Below are 21,124 nucleotides of genomic sequence, written 5' to 3'. Positions count from 1 at the left end.
AAAAGTATGGGAACACTTGTTATTTCACCCATTTTAGTTTGTTTATTCCATTTCAAATACTTTTTTTCTAAAATTATCTTCCTTAACTCAAACTGAAAGCAAATCTCTCCAACTTGATATAAACTCATTAAAAATATAAAATCCACCTTCCTGATGAAGTGGTGTAGAGGAGGATTTTCTTAAAAAGAAGACCTGATAGTTCAGCTACAATTTGCCAGAAAGTACATTTGAGATGAAAGCCTAGATTTGATGTTATGGTGAAAGAAACTTTTGTATTTCTTCATAATTGATGTAAATAAAGTCCAAGACATATTCAGTGAGTTGGAAATGTTCATGTTTCCATCCCCTGACTCGTCTAAAGAAAACTGGCAATAAAACTGATTATTATTTACAGGTTTTATCAAGTTTTAGAGATTTGCTTTCAGTTTGAGTTTGAGGAAGATCATTTTAGAAATTTTTATTCTTTTTTTTTTTGTATTTCTTGTATTTAAAATGGCATAAACAAATTAAAATGTGTGAAATTCCAATTGTTCCAATACTTTTGGAGGGCACAGATGGTGACAAAGGTCAATTTCAGTTTGTACAGCATGGACAGCCCGTTTAAAATCACGGGCCGAACCGAATGTTCAAAATGAGTGTGGTATTATTACTGTTTTGTTTAAGAATGTTTAATTTTTACTGTTGCTGCACTTTATGTCAAATCATAGTCATATCATATATTGATATGACAATACTGAGATATGATAATTTGGCCATATTGTACAGCCCTACTGTCATCTAGCTGAAAAATTCAAATATTAATTTACATCTACATTTAAAATAAAATGCTTAAATTGGCAGGGGGGTGAGGAGGCTGTAATTAGAGGGTCAACTGAAAGGCAAAAAAAGAAAAATGCTTAAAAAGGTGGGGAGTATGGGGGGGCAGAACCCCTCCAGAAGCTGAAAGGTTTTAGTTATGCTCATGCTCCCAAGAACCATTTTACTGAAAAAATAGGACCTTAAGGAACATGGTTAGATGAAAATTCAGTAAGGTATATCTTATATATTATATTCCAATTCTAAGGTGGAACTATGCCAATATACAAAGGTATATCTAAATATCTAAAAAGGAAGAGTAAAATAGGAGAGTAGAAAAGAGTAGAGTAGAGCCACTTAGGTGCCTGGTCTTGAGAACCAGGGATGGTGAGGAACTTTTCCAATATACAAACCCTTTCCAAACTTTCTGAGAGGAACACATTTTTAAACATTTTAATAATAATTTCTCATGCATTTGTTGATAAATTGGAGGTCCTCTCTCAATCTTTCTTCATGAAAGACACACTATTGCGGATACGACTTTTGTACCCAATAATGATTGCAATCACCTGTTGATATTACCTGTTTGAAATAACATCATTATTTACTTATAAATTCATTATTTTAGCTGATTACAAGCCCTAACGTTCCCCCATCCCAACTTCTTTTTAAATGTGTTGCTGCCTTATTGCAGCAAATGAAATGAAGCTGACCCAACAAGGCTTGAAATATCTTGGGTTCATACTGTCTGTAATGAAATAGAAGTCAATGTAAGAATCACTACAGTGTTTCTTTATCTGCATCATCTGTAAAGATGTGTTTTGTGCTGTTAGTGGTCAGTGTGTTATAACTTTTGTGCATAAAAAGTAAAAGGAATATTTCTATAAGATAATATTTGAAAGTATATTGGCATATTTTTGTAGACCTTAATATGACCTATGCAGTGCATATACAGAAAGATGGCCTCTGGTGTAAAAGGCTTCATGTTATGTAATGCTTTAGAAACAAGTTAAAGGACTTTAATATCAGTTATGTTGTGCAACATGATCGCAATTCTTTGATTTTGGTTCTGCAGTATACTGGATTAGCTACAGTATTTACAGACATTTTATTTAACCCGTTTAAAAATGGACTACAGTCACAAAAACAGCTGGTGGTAAAAGTATGTAAAAGGATGATGACATATTTTTTTAGGGTTTAAACAAAAGTTTTAAGTTCTTCTGAAGATGACTTAAAATCCAGTCCAAAATCAAAGGCTTGTGGTTTTATCTCACAATGTACAACAGTTGTAAAACTAGTGCATCGCGCTCATAAAGTGCAAACCTCCGCCAACACTAGTTTCCAGTTCCACAAAATTTTACCTTGAAAAATATTTTCAAGGTCAAAGTCCTGTTAGAAGTGTCTTTTCATAAGCGAAATTAGATGTGATCAAGTGTCAGGAGTACAGTTCATGCACTTGAATCTTCTGAATGTTTTTTAGATCATTTTCACAGAACATTGGTTATCTCTGCTATGCACAATTTGTCTCTGCTTTTGTGGCACTTGGTTTCTGACTGATAACTGGAAGATAGACAACCAGGCATAAAATTGGGCAATTTTGGCAGTGTAGGTAAATCCATCACAGAAAAATGAGAGTGATTGAGGCACTTTTGATTGAGATATAATACAAAATATACACCAAATGGGCATTTCAATATTAAATTCAAATGTCCACAAAATCCACAGTCCAGATCAGATCAGGATCAAACTTTGGTAGGTGATAGTGAGGGCCAGTCTGCACCTTACTTGCAAATATGAGAGTGATTGGGGCACGTTTGATTTAGATATAATGCAAAATATACATTAAAAGTGGTTTCCAATGTTAAATTTAAGTGAACCCAAATCTGTAATCCAGATCAGATCCGGGTCAAACTCTGTCAGTCGATAGAGGATACCAGCATCCTACACAATGCTCTCAAATATGAAATAAATTTGATCTTTTTTGACGGAGTTAATAATTTTTACAAATTTGTTCAGTGTTAAAGATCGGGATTTTTCCAATTTTCGAAGATTTTTCCTCCTGACTTTAACTTTTGACCTATGACCTTGAAAATTGAATTATGTGTTACCTATGAGGATATGAACCTTCAGGAAAACTTTCATATTGATATATGAAAAATTGTGGGCTCCAGGCTGTTCACAATCAGACAAATACACAGTGGAGAAAACATCCTCCAAACTTCCTCCAACTGTGTAATGTTAAATTCATAAGGCTACACTGAGACCTCTGTATTGCAACCTCTTCTGAAAATGTGACAATGTTTTTCTCAAACTTTCTCATGCAGCTTATCACTGGAGTGCAGCAAGCTGCAGAGCGACACAACCAGGCCTTCATGGCCCTGGAGGGTCGCCTACTCAACAAGGAGCGCCGCAGACGCAAAGATAAGCTCGGCCACTGGTTTGGGACCACCACACCCATCATAGGTCGTGGAGTAATGCTGGCGCTGAAGGAAGGTCAAGTGGTGGCTGGCGTGTCGGCTTTAGCTACTGACGATAGCCGTAAGGTGGCTTTGGTTCTCAATGGTGCTCAGTATCTTGAAGGCACGCACTACACCCAGGAAGGAAAGGACTGTCACTTTTTTGTGAAAGTAGGCTCCGCTGACAGCGACCTGTTGGCCCTGGGGCTTACAAACGGGCGCAAGGCACTGGAGAGTGGCATCAATGTGACTGTGAGCGGACGCTCCAGGAGAGGGGTGACTGTGGAGTTTGCAGTTCCATCGTTAGTACTCAGCATCCGCTACGGGCTAGCTGTAGACGTGGTGGATGAAGAGAAGGTAAGACTGCTGGAACTGGCTAGGCAGAGGGCCTTAGCTGCAGCCTGGGCAAAGGAGCAGCAGAGGGCAAGGGATGGCAAAGGGGGAAGTCGCCTGTGGACGGAGGGGGAAAGGGAGCAGCTTCTAACAACAGGTAAAGTACAAGGCTACGATGGCTACTACGTGCTGCCGGTGGAGCAGTATCCAGAACTGGCCGACAGCAGCAACAACATCCAGTTCCTCAGACAGAACGAGATGGGCAAGAGGTAACAGCCCACCTGAACTCGAGTCCCCTTCTCCCTCTTTCACTAAATCCTGCTATTTTTCCCCCCAGCCTCCTCGAGCCCACTCCCTTTCAAAACCCGCGGAGAACTAACTAACAAATGGGGTTACTCATGGAACGCTGCAGGGACTTTTGAAAAGAACGACTTATCAGCAAACATATTAATTTAACTGCCACAGGCAAAAAATAAAAAAGTTGGGACTTTTATTTTGAAAAACCGAACAACTGAAAAAGCACTGACGAACTTTGAGAATTGTTGCTTAATTAATAAGATTCCCCTTTTTAAAAAAACAAGATATTGATATTTTCACTTATATTTTTTGGGTCACACTGAGAGAGGCTATGACAGCTACTGAACACACGGTGGGGCTGTACTGTGCTGCGGCGAAGGCTTGTCTGTCTCTTGTATAGACGCTGAAGGCAAAGGGACCAAAGAGGAGACAAAGCCACTCCAGAGCACAGCCACGGCAACTACAGATCAAAGGAGGACATCACAAACATGGTCGTCCACTCCCACCAGACATCTCCCTGTCTCAGGCCTCCCATTGTCCACCATGGACATGTCCTGTGCCGCTTTGTCAGCATACATCCACCCAAGCCACACATAACGCGTCCGGCAACAAATCCAAGCTGTTAATAGACTAAAAATACAAGCTTTTTCAGAAAAAAAGGAGAAATTAAAAAAAAAAAATACACAATGGCTATATTTGTGGACAGTTGTGTCACGCAGCATTGTTTATTTTAAAACTGGATGAAAATCATGTTACTACATACGTGTCCGACTACACTAAATTTCAGGATGTTGCATATACTGTAGATGCCGTAGTTTTGTACGTTTCAGTCGCAGTAGAATCGTGAGACTTTCACCAAGGCACTTCTGTACAGAACGATGGAACACGACACTGTCCGGAAAACATGCTGAGTTAGTATTTAATTTATTTATTCTTAGTACTATATGACAATCATGAATGAGTCACCAGTTCTATTCGAAATGAGCATTAATGGATGAGTTATTTTATTTTGTAAAATATTGTAAGAAATGTTCTCTTTTTTTGTATCATTTCAGTTCGCTGTTGGGGCAAATAATAGTCACTCTCAAAAAAGAATAATTTATGTAATAAAAGGTTTAAAAAAAACAGTTTATACTTTAAATAAAGTCTTTAAAACTGTGAAATCTGTTTTTTGGAAGTATATTTCGATGTACAGTGTATAGAGCTACCTTTATGCAGCACAGTAGAATATTGTTCAGATTATCAAGTTTTATATTTCTAAGAGGAAGTGGCTTGTAATGTGCAGAATCTTTAGCTGGTCTTAATACTCAAGTTTTGTGGCACTCTAATATTCCATATCTACAATATCAACCCCCCAGTTTGCTGTTTTTGACTGTTATTTTGTTTGGAAGCAGAGATATTTCTGTCCTAGATCCCAACAGAAGTAGCAGTAATGGATCCCTCTCACTGTGAAGAGACTCGTTCTGGTTGTCCTTATGTACCAAATCAGTATTATCAAAAGGTGATTCTCATACATTCACTGAAACGAGACTCTTCTGAAAACCTTATCAATAAAACACAATTGTTTACTTAAACTTCACTTGTACATTCATTTTCTTTACCTCCATCATTATACAAGCTGTTTTTATTTCATTTATCTGTTAGCAGGATTACATGAAAACCCAATCCCAGATCTGGCACACTGTTAACTTTTGGAGCAGGCATGCCCCCTAATGAGTGAGTGCTGCTCTAGTTTTATGTTTTGTAACTATTGATGTATATGGTAATGAATATTATAGTAGAGAAGCTTGAATCTTAGACTGGACTGGGTTGCTTGACGCAAAGACATTTCGCTTCAAATCGCAGAAGCTTCCTCAGCTAAACTTCTTGCTCTGGAGCCACAAAAGCTGGAGTTTTAAACCTAACCAGACGCCTCCTACCGAGAGGCACACTGCTATTGGCTAGTGACTAAACAATTGCTTTAATCAGCACCTATTGTGTTCTAGTTAGCACCCTCTTAATGACACAGTAGCTGTCCCTCGTAACGATGGGACTGACGCCTCTCCTGATGGGGTGAATGACTCATTACCATGAACAAAAGACTGAAACTGCTTTGATCTGAGTACCCCATTGTAAACAGGGGACAAAGCGTGTCTCAGACCCCCTCCCTGGTTAAGGCTGGGTTTCAACTGTTTCACATAGAATGCCTCCTTCACCCCTCTCTGAAACCATTTCTTCTCTCTGGCTAAGATTTTAACTTCCTGAATATCACAAGCAGCTTGAGAAAGAAGAGCCGCTGGGTTCAAAACGAACTTTTTTTTTTTTGGTGTGTGGGCTTCTCTTTTTCAGTTATCTTTATGGTCCAGCATCCATCCTATTGTGGTTTATAGATGCGTATGAGTGTGCTTTTCATAGTAAATTTCACCAAGATGTAAATAACCCATTCATAATGTCAGCATTGAAGCTACCTAGTGGCACAGGCCCCTCATCCCGCTTCATAAACTATACATCAAAAGGTTAGGATGTGACAATTGTTTTTCTTTTTATGTACTGCAGCAATAAAAAACAAACAAACAAAAGAACTCATTTTGTGAACTATTTCTAGGCTTCAAGGTAATTACGTGATGCATAAATGAATGAGCCCATCTCCTCCCATTTGTTCACAGAACTCAAAAACAAGGAGGGCTATCATCTCGTAAGTCAACAAAAGAACATACAAGCACAAACCCTTTCACATCTGGTGAACTTGGATGCAAGAAAGAAAAAAAAACAAAAGAAACAACTTTGTTTTGGTCATGCAATGATTTTGTCTGCCACCTGCTGGATGGATAGTGAATCCTGGCTTGATGACAGAATAGGAGCAGGTGTGGCTGTTGGTGAGAGACAGAAATCAATTCACCGATTGTTTCACTTTGGATACATTTTAAAACTCAAACAAGACCATACCACCACACAACCCTGCAGAAAGTATTTTATATGAATTTATCCATCAAAGAAAGAAAGTGAGGGTGGACTTCAAGGGAGGTATAGAGTGATTCTGTACATAAATATCCTCAATCAGAGCAATAAATCCTTATTTTTGGATTGCTTAACAGCATTTAGATTTGAGAACATAATCACAAGGCCACACAACCCCATGGAAAAGATCTGAATGCATGAATGTATCCTACAAAGACTCAACATGTATGATTCTGAAGTTATAAACACCTTTTAAATGAGCTTGTCAGTTGTTGGGTTTTTGCATTCCCAAAGCCTAGGTTAGCCACCGCTGTTTGTACTGTTAATCTAACAGGTGGTCAGCCTCAGTGTAAGCTTCTTGTTGCAGTAGTAATGTGTCATTGCTCCTGAAGTATTATGACCTATATTCTCTACCTTAAACTCTCACACTCATGTATTTAGAAAATACCTCAAACAAATACAATGACAGTCTTCCACTTGAATCAAATAATTTAATGCAAGATTCTCATCTGAAGCAACAAAAAAGGCATATAACAGATCATTGTACGCATTTATCTATGTGGTAGTCACATCAATTTACATTTTTCACTTTGAAATCCACAGAACATATTGGTTAATATGAGGTGCTTTATTTCCGAATATTAAGGTCATTGTGGGGGAAAAAAAAAACATTGTATCATGAAAAAGTAATCAAACATAAATCAGTCATATTTAAAACCGCATTTCCTGTTTGTCATATCATTCACCTGAAGACAGACATCTGCAAAAACAGCTTCTGTGCAAATCAAAGGGATGCATTTCAAGCATCAGTTCTATAGGATCACCTGTAGCTTACTGGCTGTCAGGGTCTCTGTGGTAATTAGGTTATGAGGGTTCCAGCATGAGAGATTATTAATGTCATCTAGTGGGGAGGTGCATTACACTGTCACTGGTGGTCCTGTAGATCTCAATAAAGAGTTCTAACTTATTATCCTGCATGAACAACCACTAAAGCATTACTGACATTACATTACAGTAAGACAACAAGTGAGTCCTCTTTTTTTTTTTTTTCTCGTCGGTCTTCAGACTGAGGTGCAAAATGCTAAATGTGGAGTAAGCATGTCTGTTTTTGACTGCTGTATCAACATGGAGCCTCTGTGAGGGGGGCCTGCTCCCATGTAGACATGAAGGGCTTTTGGAACAGGGTTGTGCAAAATTCAGAAATTCAGAATTGTAAATTTGCATCTTGTTTGCTACCTCAGTTTACATTTGACTCAAATTCAAGAACGTAATTGAAATTCAAGAGTGACATGCTGGAATTGCACAATATAAAGCAAATCATGCAGACAGACCTGAGTACACAAAGCAGACATGCTGAGAGTGCGGCAGCGCCCTCCTTCGGCACATATGCAAGGCTGTGAGGTCACATGAGCAAAATTTGAAACCATTAATTTCCAACAGTGCAGCTACGTGAATAACAGAAAAATGCTCACAAAACTAATTTGTGATCACTGAAATTAAAGGGTGCAATTTACAAGTGCATTTTTTTTTTTGGCCTTGGGGTTGCATTATGAACTCAGAATTAAGGCATAAATATAATTCCTACTCACATAGTTGAGAAGGTGAAAGGTTTGGGGACACAGAAGAAAATGATGCCAGTATTTGTATCTTACAGAGGTAATCATCATAAAGTGCCAAAGAGCCTCACACTAGACCAGCCTGAGTTTTGTGTGTGTGTCTCACATATCTACTCTGTTGAGCACGCATGTGCTGCGTGCTGACAATGGGCGTGGAAGCCCTGTCAGGAGCTGCTACAGACTACACGCCGTGGACAGAGCAATTATCAACTCTAATGAGAGTGGTTCTGCAAATATGTTAGTTGTCTGTGTAGGATTATTTATTTATAGACATGTAAAGTCTTGTGGAGGAAATAAGAGATGGGGAGTGTGAGGTTTAAGGCAGATGAGGGGGGGGAGAGAGAAGAGATGGTAAGGTTTGAGGCATAGATATGGGGGGGGGGGGGGGGGTTTATAGGTCTCATGGAGAGTAGAATTGGTAAATATTGTTATGTCAGCATGTCCCAGAGACAGCAGCAACACAGAGCTGTCCAACAGGCTGTCAGACACGTGTCCCCTGTATCGTCTCGTCTCCTGTCCTCCACCACGTACACTGCAGACAAACAGAGAGGGACGAAGACAGGATCAGACAGAGACAAGGTGCAACAATGGAAGATGACTGCAAGAACACATTTAGTGACTTGTTCTTCTAAAATTACATGACACTTGTGGCAATTCTCACAATGCTGTCAAATGTTCAGCGACAAATCAAAGCACAACTCCCCCCCCCAAAAAACCCACCACTGCTGCTTTTCTTCTAATTATGTTCATCACAGGATGTGTATCGCCATAGCAGCCAACATAATGATCGGACCTCAGAAACACGAGAGTCTTGGGTGGATGAAATGAGAGCTTTGAGGAGTCTACACAAACATGTCGGCACAAAAACACGGTCAGACACGTGCAGTCGTTTCCTTAATTTCCTCTTCAGTTGATAAATCACGTTTAGAGATGTGAAACCATGATGTTGCCTATGCTAAGACGGAGGTTTTAACATTTGTTTGTTGGTTATTAAAGTCAGAACAGCAATGAATACATGACTCTTTCCTAGTGTTTGAGATTAATCATTCATGCTGTGGGAAGAACCCGTCCAGCTTTTAAAAGCCCGGTGCACTGACTCATGAAGGTGCGTTACCAGGGTGACCAGCTTCTGGTCAATAGATAAAGTGAACCCTGCTAACCACTGAACTCTGATAATGAGATCATACAAGTTAATGATCGGTCAATAATTTACAGCAAGGCATTTTTATCAAACTGATTCATGACAAGAATCAGAACTTTCTCTATGATGTTTTATTTGACCCGCTTTAAAAGGCCGCTGAAGAAATTTAAGTAAGCTGTGACTGTTGTAAGAGCTACCTGTGTTCTATAAAACACAATGGTGTGAATATACTACAAAATCATGACTGTTGTCTTTGCATATTCATTGTATTTTGATACAGCCCTCTTGTTTCAAGTTTGCCGGTTTTTGTCTTGCCATAAAACTTTCAAATTAAGTCAACAGAAGCAAATGGGGAAAAAAGGGAACAACACCTGTATCAATTCTATAACAAGTAGTTATAGAATTCAGGTCAGAGGTGTTGGTTTATGGAATAGTCTTGACAATGAAATAACAAATTCTAAGTTAATACATGGGTTTATAAAGAAGTTGAAATTGTCCGTGTTGAAAAAATATGAAATTTTAGAGTAGTGCTTTTTAAACTGCTCTGTGTTGTGCGTTATGAGTATTGTGTCTTAAAAAGCCATACGGCTGTTAAAGTTTGATGGAACTGTTATATTTTCTTGTGTATGATGGGGGCAGATGTCATAAGTTATTACTTCTTTCTGCTCCTTTTCATTCATGGTAACTTGGTAATTGTAATTACTCTTGTGTTTTGTTTTTATTTTATGAATGAAATGAAAAGTAGTTGCATCAAAAAAGTCTTTCAAATTGAGAAAATGCTGACAAAGAGAACACAAGCGAACAATAGCAACAGCACATATAATAGTCATAAATACACACAACACAATGAAGTACAAGTAAACTAAAAAGAGGTTTCTGCCTTAAGTCCTTTTTTTCTGACCATTCAAGGCATATCAGTGCTGTATTATCTTTGGGGTATAGCATATACCTGCTAACAGAGCTGAGTAAGTTGTTTTATTTACTTTATTAATGATTTTACTCTTAAGCTGGCTACATTTGGGAATTTTATTAGTTTATTTGCAATGCACTGAATGGTCAGTCTCCCTTGGCCACTGTACCATTGAGACTTACTATTAACTGTGGTTTGACTTCACACTTTTTAGTTTTAAAAACGTGGAGTTTTTCCATCAACGCACTCAACATCCACCATTAAGCATTTAAATATGTTGCTAAACAAAAATGTAACAGAATCGGCATCAATTTGACCAGTTAACACTCAGCCTAGGCTCTCGTGTCATACATCACACTGCCAAAGTGAGGAAGCTTGGGGTAATTTTTGATCGTTCGTTGTCCTTTGGCCTCCACATTAGAAATATTACTAGGACTGCTTTCTTCCACCTGCGAAATATAGCGAAGATTCGTCCCATCCTGTCTATGGCTGATGCTGAGACCCTGATCCATGTGTTCATCTCTTCTAGACTGGACTACTGCAATGTTCTATTTTCTGGTTTACCGCAGTCTAGCATTAGGGCTCTCCAAATGGTTCAAAATGCTGCAGCCAGACTTTTGACACAAAGCAGAAAGTCCAACCACATTACACGCATTTTGGTGACTCTTCACTGGCTTCCTGTCACAGTGAGATCAGAATTTAAGGTTCTGCTACTAACCTATAAAATTATTCATGGACTGGCACTTCCCTACCTAGATGACCTAATTAAACCTTACGTACCAGCCCGGGCTTTACGTTCCCAGGGTGCAGGACTACTTTGTGTCCCTAAGGTGAATAAGAAGTCTGCGGGTCATAGATCTTTCTCTTATTGTACCCCTGTTCTGTGGAATGATCTCCCTGCGTCAATAAAAGAGTCAGATTCTGTGGAGAATTTCAAATCCAGACTTAAGACGCACTTATTTTCCCTTTCATATGGCTAGCATACTGGTACAGGTTTGTTTTACGCTTTTTACTCTTAATTCATGTTATTAGTAATTGGAGCGGGCCGCAGCCTCAACTTTACCTAAATTCTGGGTCTTTTAGTGAAGCTTAGGGCTAGCAGCTGTCCATCACCTTAGTATTTCTTTTGTTTTTCTTCAAATTCAAATTTATTAATTTATATAGCACCAATTCATGATAAAATCGTCTCAAGGCGCTTCACACAAAAAACAAGGAAGCAAAACAAGTCTTTCGGATGCCTGATTCTGTTTTTTCTCTGTTTAAAGTAGACCTGCATTGAAATAAATGAGGTCAGATTTCAGAAAGAAATAGCTGATATGTATTTATAAGACTCTTGTGAATGCAGTAAAGTAAATCTGTAAGCCCAAATTTGTAATTCAGCGGAGAAATCTTCGTTTAAAAATGACAAATTTGCAGCTAAAATTTAGCCCTCTGTGAAAACAGTTTGTACAGCCGTATCATTTCCATGACGTCAGGGACAAGACGACGCGCTCCCGCCTTCAGTCCGATCCCGCATTGAAATTGATTTTATCTGTTAGTAATGTTACTGTCATACACATCCTGGTTTCAACATCCAAAAGTAAGCTGCATTGAATGTGAGATAGAGCTCTGAATGCCCGGTCTGCATGCTCAGATCAACAGCGAGCGACATCGACAGCGGGCGCCGTTCTTCCCCGACGCCTCTCTCTCACTACCCCTGATGCGCTTACCGAGGGCATGCGCTCCTTAAATGCCTCCGCGGGCCACTCACACCCCTGTGTCTGCTGTGCAGCTGCAGACACGTCCCTGTCTACTGAATGGAGGTGCAGCCAACTTGGCACAAGTCCAGAGACTACGCTCACTGTTTTGATGCGGAGCGCCCGGTGACACCTGTTGCTCGCAAGGACAGACTTCTTGCGGCAAAATCCACAGCGCTGCATGTCTCGGTAATCGGAGCCGCAGAGATCCGTGGCTGCTGAGAGAGGTTTATATCTTTTTAATGACTTGGATTCTTTGCGGGTCTCGCCTCTGTAGCCCGCGACGGTACACCGGAGGCGAAAGACAGTAGATTTTCAATGCGACACCACTCAATCAAACGGGCATATGAAAAAGTCCCCAAAAAGAATTTTCAAGCACAAATAAAAGAAATGTGTACTCACCAAGCATACCGCAAGACAATATAAAGTTTTAAAAAAAGTAGATCCTTCTGTATAAGACAAGAAAAAGGTGCAGATGCAAACTGACGTAAATCCACAAATTACAGTTGGCGCGTGCAATGCATGCTGGGAGAGGGTCTTGTATGTGACGTCTCGGCAGCGTCCATGATGATAGGGACAATTTGCGGAGGGCTAAATGTTAGCTGTAAAGTTGTCATTTTTAAATGAAGATTTCTCCATTGAATGACAGATCTGGGCTTGCAGATTTACTTTATTACATTCAGAAGGATCTTATGTGTAAATATAAGTCATTTTTTGGTCCAAAGATGTGACTGCATTTATTTCAATACAGGTCTACTTTAAGGTGCAGTTCCATCCAGAGATGGGAGTTGTATTTGTGTTGACGACCCTCCTGTCCTGTGCACCAACAGCAATTCTTGTATATTCGTCCGTGAATTGTTCTGTGAATTGTTTCTGTAATTTATGTTTGTAGCATGGCCCAAGCAGAGGGTCACCCCTTTGAGTCTGGTCTGCTTGAGGTTTCTTCCTCAGATGGAGTTTTTCCTTACCACTGTTGCTCTGGGGGTTGGTAAGGTTAGACCTTACCTGTGTGAAGCGCCTTGAGGCAACTCTGTTGTGATTTGGCGCTATATAAAGGAAAATAAATTGAAATAAATTGAAATATCAGGCTGAAAAGTGACTCACAATATGAAGTAAATCCAATTTTGCTTTGCTAAGGATTATCTGAAAAAGTGCTCAAAAATCAAAGAAATACACTAGCTAGGGCAGTCTAACTGTTTGCCACCATGATTTATGATGTGTTACAGTATATATATATATATATATATATATATATATATATATATATATATATATACACACACACACAGTAGTGTTCAGAATAATAGTAGTGCTATGTGACTAAAAAGATTAATCCAGGTTTTGAGTATATTTCTTATTGTTACATGGGAAACAAGGTACCAGTAGATTCAGTAGATTCTCACAAATCCAACAAGACCAAGCATTCATGATATGCACACTCTTAAGGCTATGAAATTGAGCTATTAGTAAAGTAGAAAAGGGGGTGTTCACAATAATAGTAGCATCTGCTGTTGACGCTACACACTCAAAACTATTATGTTCAAACTGCTTTTTTTTTAGCAATCCTGTGAATTACTAAACTAGTATTTAGTTGTATAACCACAGTTTTTCATGATTTCATCACATCTGCGAGGCATTCATTTTGTTGGTTTGGAACCAAGATCTTGCTCGTTTACTAGTGTGCTTGGGGTCATTGTCTTGTTGAAACACCCATTTCAAGTGCATGTCCTCTTCAGCATAAGGCAACATGACCTCTTCAAGTATTTTGACATATCCAAACTGATCCATGGTACCTGGTATGCGATATATAGGCCCAACACCATAGTAGGAGAGACATGCCCATATCATGATGCTTGCACCACCATGCTTCACTGTCTTCACTGTGAACTGTGGCTTGAATTCAGAGTTTGGGGGTCGTCTCACAAACTGTCTGCGGCCCTTGGACCCAAAAATAACAATTTTACTCTCATCAGTCCACAAAATATTCCTCCATTTCTCTTTAGGCCAGTTTATGTGTTCTTTGGCAAATTGTAACCTCTTCTGCACATGTCTTTTATTTAACAGAGGGACTTTGCGGGGGATTCTTGCAAATAAATTAGCTTCACACAGGTGTCTTCTAACTGTCACAGCACTTACAGGTAACTCCAGACTGTCTTTGATCATCCTGGAGCTGATCAATGGGTGAGCCTTTGCCATTCTGGTTATTCTTCTATCCATTTTGATGGTTGTTTTCTGTTTTCTTCCATGCGTCTCTGCTTTTTTTGTCCATTTTAAAGCATTGGAGATTGGAGAGATTTCCCCTCTCCAATCAACTTTTTAATGAAACTACGCTGTTCTTCTGAACAATGTCTTGAACGTCCCATTTTCCTCAGGCTTTCAAAGCGAAAAGCATGTTCAACAGGTGCTGGCTTCATACTTAAATAGGGGACACCTGATTCACACCTGTTTGTTCCACAAAACTGACGAACTCACTGACTGAATGCTACACTACTATTATTGTGAACAGCCAGAGGAAATTTTGGTGAATTTTCACATTTAGTGAAAACTGTGTTTTGTACCAAATATAGACATTAATAACTCACTTATTAGATTCACAAATGTGAAACTGCTGATTTTGGGGTAACTTTTGGTGTAGAATGGGAAAATTTAGTTAGTTTTAGTCTATCCAGTGCAGGGGTGTCAAACCCATTTTGGTTCAGGGGCCACATACAGCCAATGAGATGTCAAGTGGGCTGGAACAGTACAATCATAACATAATTACCTATGAATAATAAGTCCTGTTTTTTTTCCATTTGTTTTCATGCAAAGAAGTACATTAGAAAATCTTCATATTTAAAGAAGTATCCTTTTACAAAACATATCAATATATCAAAACATATCAACAACCTCAGATTTCTTAAGACAAGCGATTGCGCAAATACAAACAAAACTTTAAGTCAAAGGTATTTGTGACTGAAAAATATAGTCTTGCACTTTAAAATTTATGGCATTTAATGAACAACAGGATTCCACCAAACCAAACTCTTTTGTAGTGAAGCTGTTGACTTACATAAAACTGAACATTTTTAGCTATTTCTACAGTAAAAATTAATTTTCACAGAACTAAGTGCAATCGGTGTCTGAAGCAGCATTTTAGAGGAGACAGTCATGTTTAGAATGCTTTGTTTTTGCTCCTGAAACTTGGCATCTTTTGGCCTGCAGAAGTGATCTCAGAATGTCACCCAAGTGCTTGTGAGTGAGCCTTGAGCGCAATTTTGTTGTATTGATGTTTATTACTGAGAAAACGTGTTCACAAAGTTACGTTGTTCCAAACATGCAGAAACTTTTTGCAGCCAAGGGCTTTTAATTTGGGGTACCCTGGCAAGAGATATGCACGGCTGAGAAATGAAAATTGTGAAATCCGAGGAAAATTTGCAGGTGGGGGGGGGGTGCAGCGTCCAGGAGCCGGGGTCTAGGGCCCTGTGGGGCCCCAGAATTAAACTTTTATCTAATGATACTTTTTTTTTAACATTTCCTGGAAGAACAAATAACAAAATTAGTGGATATTTAAATGATCCTACATTCAACCTTTTATTTGACCTGTCAATGATGATGTTGAAATAACAGAATATGACGTGGAAGTAGGACCTGAAATGATTTTCCTTTTAATTGTAAACCAAATTATGCATCAACTCAGAACAATTAAATTACATGAAATTTATGAAGACTGAAAAGACTGTTACAGCATTTCAAAAACCACAGCTAAAGCTTGTAGAATATTTGGAAAATCATGGTAAAATATCAATAACATACCTTATAGTAAAAAGTGACATATTCTTGTGTAAATTCATGCAGCCTAAATCAATTCAAAGCCACAATAGCAGAGAAGCTTGAATCTTCGACTGGACTGGGTTGCTTGACGTGAGGATGTTTCGCAAGCTTCCTCAGCTAAAATTCTTGCTCTGGTAGTCTGACTTCTGTCTTGACTCTTGTAGAGAAGAATACACCAGAAGCCAACAAAAGCTGGAGTTTTTAACCTAACCAGACCCCTCCTACCGAGAGGCCGACTGCTATAGGCTAGTGACTAAACAATAGCTCTAATTAGCACCTATTGTGCTCTAGTTAGGACTCTCCTAATGATGGGATGGAAGCCTCCCCTGATGGCTCCCTTGACGACTCTCCTGATGACGTGAATGATTCATTACCATGAACAAAAGACTGAAACTGCTTTGACCTGAGTACCCCATTGTAAACAGGGGACAAAGCGTGTCTGAGACCCGCCCCCCAGTTAAGGCTGGGTTTCAACTGTTTTACAAAGAATGCTTCCTTGACACCTCTCTCAAACCATTTCTTCTCTCTGGCTAGATTTTAACTTCCTTGTCCTCAAACGTGTGGTTAGTGTCTTTCAGGTGGAGATGAACTGCAGACTGAGATCCACTGGCGACCTCTCTGCGGTGCTGGTATAGCCTCTTGTTTAAAGGTTGCTTAGTCTCACCTATGTAGTGTTCATTACAGTTTTCCTGACATCTGATATAATACACTACATTGCTCTGTTTGTAACTAGGGATCCTGTCCTTAGGGTGAGCTAATTTCTGTCTCAAGGTGTTAACTGGTTTAAAGTAAACTGGGATTTTGTGCTGTCTGAAGATCCTCTGTAGTTTTTCCCCTACTCCTGCTAAATAAGGGAGCGACACTCCTCTTCTTCTTGTCTCCGTCTCCTGTCTATCTGGTCTCTTTGTTTTCTGGGACTTCTGCACTTTGTCCAGGGACCATCGTGGGTACCCACATACTGTGAGGGCTTTCCGTACAAGTTGTTGTTCTTTAGCCCTTCCCTCTGCAGTTGTGGGCACCTGTAGGGCTCTGTGTTGAAGAGTCCTGATCACCCCGAGCTTGTGTTCAAGGGGGTGGTTTGAGCCAAACAGCAGATATTGGTCAGTGTGAGTGGGTTTTCTGTAAACCTCTGTCTGGAGCTGCCTGTTCTCTCCAATTGTAACATCACAGTCCAAGAAGGCTAAATGGTAATTCCCCCTAAACAGGAAATACGTGATGTTAAGACAGATCTCCAAGAGTTGGCAGATGTGGTCTGGTGTGAGTTTGGTCCTTTCAGGTAGAGACACATCCTCCAGCAGTCTCTGCCTCACAGCTGATATGGCCTCAGTGGCGGGGATGCAGGTGAACAACGAAGTCACATCAAATGACACCATAGTTTCATCTGCCTCCAGCTGCAGGCCCTTGATCTTGTTCACAAAATCTTGTGTGTTCGCCACATGGTGGTCTGAGTTACCCACTAGAGGAGCCAAAATCCACTTGAGGTGCTTGGCCAAACTGTATGTGATGGAATCTGTGCTACTTACAATAGGCCTGAGTGGCACGTCCTGTTTGTGGATTTTGGGCAGTCCATAGATGCATGGAGTGGTGTCCCCCGGGTACAGTCTGCAGTATGTCTGCCTGTCGATGAGTCCCTCTTTCTCCAGGTTTTGGAGGTAGCTAATGATTTTCTTCTTATAGCCACTCGTGGGGTCTCTCTTCAGACGTTCGTATGTACTGGAGTCACTGAGCAAGTTGTTGATCTTGGCCTCATAGTCCGATGTGTTCAGGACCACCGTGCATCTGCCTTTATCTGCTGGCAGGATAAGGATGCTTTGGTCCTTCTGCAGTGCTGCCAAGGCTTTCTGTTCTTCTCCTGTGATGTTGGACGGAGGAGGCTTAGCACTGTTAAGCACTGCTGTGACTCTTAGTCGGATGTCCCCAGCTTCTGACTCTGACAAACTGTTATGTTTAATGACTGACTCTACTGCAGTGATGTAATCTACTGTCAGTATATGTTTAGGGGTCACTGAGAAATTTAGTCCTTTGGTGAGCACATCCTTTTCTGTCTATGTAAGAACCCTGTCGGACAGATTCTTTACCCAATTTTCCCTGTTGTCACTAATTTGTCTGGGTGTATCTTTAAAACTACTCCCCCTGAAAGTATGCCTTTTCTGCACTAAAAGGTTGTGAAACTTCCTGATTTGCCGCTCCTTACTTTTTAAATGCTCAGCCATTTGAATTTTAACTATGAACTTTGTGATCTTATTATGGGTCTCTTCCCCCACTAAGGTTTCTAACCTTTTGTAAAGACTATCAAGATTATTTTGGAGGTCTAATATTTTAAAATGAAGCCTTCTAATTCTAAGACCCAAAATCCTCCTAAGGTAACTGTGCTGGATCTTTTTCTGCTGTGTGGCCTGCTTCTAGTGCCTTTTGCTTCATGCATTTGGGAATAACATTGTTTTGTTTGCATCTTAGGATAAATCTTAAGTGGTTTCTAAAGTTAGCTATCTTTTTAGCAGTCCTTTCCAACTTACGTACCAGTGCCAGGGCATCATGCCCACAGTTGGTCGCAATGTTTCTGTGTAGGCTCTCAGTTGTCCAGGTGGTTTCCATAGTAGAGAAGCTTGAATCTTCGACTGGACTGGGTTGCTTGACGTGAGGACGTTTCGCTTCAAATCACAGAAGCTTCCTCAGCTAAAATTCTTGATCTGGTAGTCTGACTTCTGTCTTGACTCTTGTATCAATCAATCAATCAATCAATCAACTTTTTTCTTGTATAGCGCCAAATCACAACAAACAGTTGCCCCAAGGCGCTCCACATTGCAAGGCAAGGCCATACAATAATTATGAAACACAGTCTACGTCTAAAGCAACATAACCAAGGGATGGTCCAGGGTCACCCGATCCAGCCCTAACTATAAGCCTTAGCGAAAAGGAAAGTTTTAAGCCTAATCTTAAAAGTAGAGAGGGTATCTGTCTCCCTGATCTGAATTGGGAGCTGGTTCCACAGGAGAGGAGCCTGAAAGCTGAAGGCTCTGCCTCCCATTCTACTCTTACAAACCCTAGGAACTACAAGTAAGCCCGCAGTCTGAGAGCGAAGCGCTCTAATGGGGTAATATGGTACTATGAGGTCCCTAAGATAAGATGGGACCTGATTATTCAAAACCTTATAAGTAAGAAGAAGAATTTTAAATTCTATTCTAGCATTAACAGGAAGCCAATGAAGGGAGGCCAACACGGGTGAGATATGCTCTCTCCTGCTAGTCCCCGTCAGTACTCTAGCTGCAGAGAAGAGAAGCTGTAGAGAAGAATAAACCAGAAGCCAACAAAAGCTGGAGTTTTGATGTGACTTCATTGTTCACCTGCATCCCCACCACTGAGGCCATCTCAGCTGTAAGGCAGAGACTGCTGGAGGATGTGTCTCTACCTGAAAGGACCAAACTCACACCAGACCACATCTGCCAACTCTTGGAGATCTGTCTTAACATCACGTACTTCCTGTTTCAATCAATCAATCAATTTTTTTATATAGCGCCAAATCACAACAAACAGTTGCCCCAAGGCGCTTTATATTGTAAGGCAAGGCCATACAATAATTATGTAAAACCCCAACGGTCAAAACGACCCCCTGTGAGCAAGCACTTGGCTACAGTGGGAAGGAAAAACTCCCTTTTAACAGGAAGAAACCTCCAGCAGAACCAGGCTCAGGGAGGGGCAGTCTTCTGCTGGGACTGGTTGGGGCTGAGGGAGAGAACCAGGAAAAAGACATGCTGTGGAGGGGAGCAGAGATCGATCACTAATGATTAAATGCAGAGTGGTGCATACAGAGCAAAAAGAGAAAGAAACAGTGCATCATGGGAACCCCCCAGCAGTCTACGTCTATAGCAGCATAACTAAGGGATGGTTCAGGGTCACCTGATCCAGCCCTAACTATAAGCTTTAGCAAAAAGGAACGTTTTAAACCTAATCTTAAAAGTAGAGAGGGTGTCTGTCTCCCTGATCTGAATTCGGAGCTGGTTCCACAGGAGAGGAGCCTGAAAGCTGAAGGCTCTGCCTCCCATTCTACTCTTACAAACCCTAGGAACTACAAGTAAGCCTGCAGTCTGAGAGCGAAGCGCTCTATTGGGGTGATATAGTACTACGAGGTCCCTAAGATAAGATGGGACCTGATTATTCAAAACCTTATAAGTAAGAAGAAGAATTTTAAATTCTATTCTAGAATTAACAGGAAGCCAATGAAGAGAGGCCAATATGGGTGAGATATGCTCTCTCCTTCTAGTCCCCATCAGTACTCTAGCTGCAGGTGTTTAGGGGGAATTACTACAGGCAGATCCATGGTTGTGCAATGGGGTCTCCGGTATCCCCCATTGTGGCCAATCTGTACATGAAGCGAGTGGAGAAGACAGCCTTGACGTCGTTCACGGGCATCTCTCCCAGTCACTGGTTCAGATATGTCGAAGACACATGGGTTAAAATCGAGCAACAGGAGGTTGAGGACTTTACAGAACACATCAATTCGGTGGATTCCAATATCAAGTTCACACGTGAGGATGCCAGAAACAACCATTTAGCCTTCTTGGACTGTGATGTTACAATTGGAGAGAACAGGCAGCTCCAGACAGAGATTTACAGAAAACCCACTCACACTGACCAATATCTGCTGTTTGGCTCAAACCACCCTCTTGAACACAAGCTTGGGGTGTTCAGGACTCTTCAACACAGAGCCCTACAGGTGCCCACAACTGCAGAGGGAAGGGCTAAAGAACAACAACTTGTACGGAAAGCCTTCACAGTATGTGGGTACCCACGATGGTCCCTGGACAAAGTGCAGAAGTCCCAGAAAACAAAGAGACCAGATAGACAGGAGACGGAGACAAGAAGAAGAGGAGTGTCTCTCCCTTATTTAGCAGGAGTAGGGGAAAAACTACAGAGGATCTTCAGACAGCACAAAATCCCAGTTTACTTTAAACCGGTTAACACCTTGAGACAGAAATTAGTTCACCCTAAGGACAGGATCCCTAGTTACAAACAGAGCAATGTAGTGTATTAAATCAGATGTCAGGAAAACTGTAATGAACACTACATAGGTGAGACTAAGCAACCTTTAAACA

At 40.4% G+C, this 21,124-nt stretch overlaps 2 protein-coding genes across 2 annotated transcripts in view; one reads left to right on the top strand and one right to left on the bottom strand.

Annotated features, from left to right (window-relative positions):
* Positions 1-4,771, top strand: part of tenm2 (teneurin transmembrane protein 2) — an 899,715-nt gene extending 894,944 nt beyond the window's left edge. Inside the window, 1 exon segment of the mRNA XM_034181532.1 lies at positions 3,120-4,771. Within this exon segment, the coding sequence (XP_034037423.1) occupies positions 3,120-3,857 (738 nt within the window). The 3' untranslated portion in view covers positions 3,858-4,771.
* A 2,524-nt stretch (positions 4,772-7,295) lies between these two features.
* zgc:165573 (cysteine-rich and transmembrane domain-containing protein 1) overlaps positions 7,296-21,124 on the bottom strand; it is a 63,649-nt gene continuing 49,820 nt past the window's right edge. The window contains exon 3 of the mRNA XM_034181537.1: positions 7,296-8,966. Coding sequence (XP_034037428.1) covers positions 8,863-8,966 — 104 coding nt within the window. The 3' untranslated portion in view covers positions 7,296-8,862. The remainder of the gene's footprint in view (positions 8,967-21,124) is intronic.

This window comes from Thalassophryne amazonica, chromosome 11 (genome assembly GCF_902500255.1).
Source record: "Thalassophryne amazonica chromosome 11, fThaAma1.1, whole genome shotgun sequence".
In the NCBI taxonomy this organism is placed as follows: domain Eukaryota; kingdom Metazoa; phylum Chordata; class Actinopteri; order Batrachoidiformes; family Batrachoididae; genus Thalassophryne; species Thalassophryne amazonica.
This window is presented reverse-complemented; position numbering and strand designations above follow the sequence as displayed.